Raw genomic sequence first — 1260 nt, forward strand, 5'->3', positions numbered from 1 at the left:
GCCCCTGTGGCGTCCGGTTTCTTGCAGCGGGTTCAAAAGGCAGCACTTGCGCATGCGACAGTGTCTGTAGGCCATAGTTATGTGTTTAGCCAAGTAGGATTTGCAATTCAAAAGGGGGTAGCGACGCAGCTTGTTACCCGTCTACCAACCCATGATTTGTAATTTGCTCTAACCTTCTAAATAAAAAGATATATTATGCAAAAAAAAAAAAAAATCTAACTTTTCATTTCATTAACTATCATACATCACAAAACAGTAACCAAACAACTCAGAACTAACTTCCCTCGTACTAACCACCGAAACCGTACAGAGTGCGTCCCTGACGCTTCAACGCATAAACCACATCCATAGCAGTAACAGTTTTCCGGCGAGCATGCTCGGTGTAGGTAACGGCGTCACGAATTACATTTTCTAGAAAGATCTTGAGAACACCACGCGTCTCCTCATATATCAGTCCGCTTATACGCTTCACTCCCCCACGTCTCGCCAACCGTCGGATCGCCGGTTTGGTGATGCCCTGAATGTTGTCCCGGAGAACTTTACGGTGTCGTTTTGCTCCTCCCTTTCCCAGTCCCTTTCCTCCTTTCCCTCTTCCTGACATGATTGCCGCTGTTTGAAATTGAAGATTGTGTTTTTTTAATTTTTGATGATTTTGGTAAACGCTGGGTTTGTGTTTATATATTGGTGGGGAGAGAGTTTGGGTTTTGTGTACGGAGTGTTTTGGTTCGTTGGATGGGTGAGAATGTGAGGGATTGAGGACCGTAGGATGGGGATCCGAGTGGGATGTGAAGAAGTGTGTTGATTGGTTGGTTGATGACAGGGTGGATCGGTAGGTTTGAGGACATGTGAGAAGCACGTGTATAAGATGGATCGTGAAAAGAAAATTTAGAAGGAAAGTTTCGTTTAAAGTTTAAACCTCTAAAATGTGAAATTGTCTAGACTAGTTATTGGTTTAGTTTTATGGTTTTTATTAACATTTAGGTGGTGTATGTTTTTTTTTTGTAAAGGTCTTCAGAATCTCTTATGTCTGTGTCGCGCAGACCGCACGCAGACCTTTGGGTCTGAAGACTGTTTGTTTTCTTGAAGACCTTTCATTAAAAAAGGTTTGCGAGATCACTTCTTGATGCAGACATGGACCAATGCCTTCATGGGTCTGCAGACCTCTTCTTCTTCACAAAACCCTAGCACCTCTTCACCCCTTCTCCTCCACCCACCGCCGCCACCTACCACTCCGGCGACACCCTGCCCTCGCCGCCACCT

At 44.8% G+C, this 1260-nt stretch overlaps 1 protein-coding gene across 1 annotated transcript; it reads right to left on the reverse strand.

The window, feature by feature from the left end:
- Window positions 1–289: 289 nt before the first annotated feature.
- LOC110878278 (histone H4) lies at window positions 290–632 on the reverse strand. The gene has a single exon (XM_022126556.2). It carries the CDS (start codon window positions 599–601, stop codon window positions 290–292), a length of 312 nt encoding a protein of 103 aa, XP_021982248.1. The 5' UTR covers window positions 602–632.
- Window positions 633–1260: the final 628 nt, after the last annotated feature.

This window comes from Helianthus annuus, chromosome 3 (assembly GCF_002127325.2).
Source record: "Helianthus annuus cultivar XRQ/B chromosome 3, HanXRQr2.0-SUNRISE, whole genome shotgun sequence".
Classification (NCBI taxonomy): domain Eukaryota; kingdom Viridiplantae; phylum Streptophyta; class Magnoliopsida; order Asterales; family Asteraceae; genus Helianthus; species Helianthus annuus.

Bases quoted from the DNA above. Each gene is read 5' to 3' on its own strand.
- LOC110878278 (XM_022126556.2), bottom strand. From the start codon at position 601: ATGTCAGGAAGAGGGAAAGGAGGAAAGGGACTGGGAAAGGGAGGAGCA.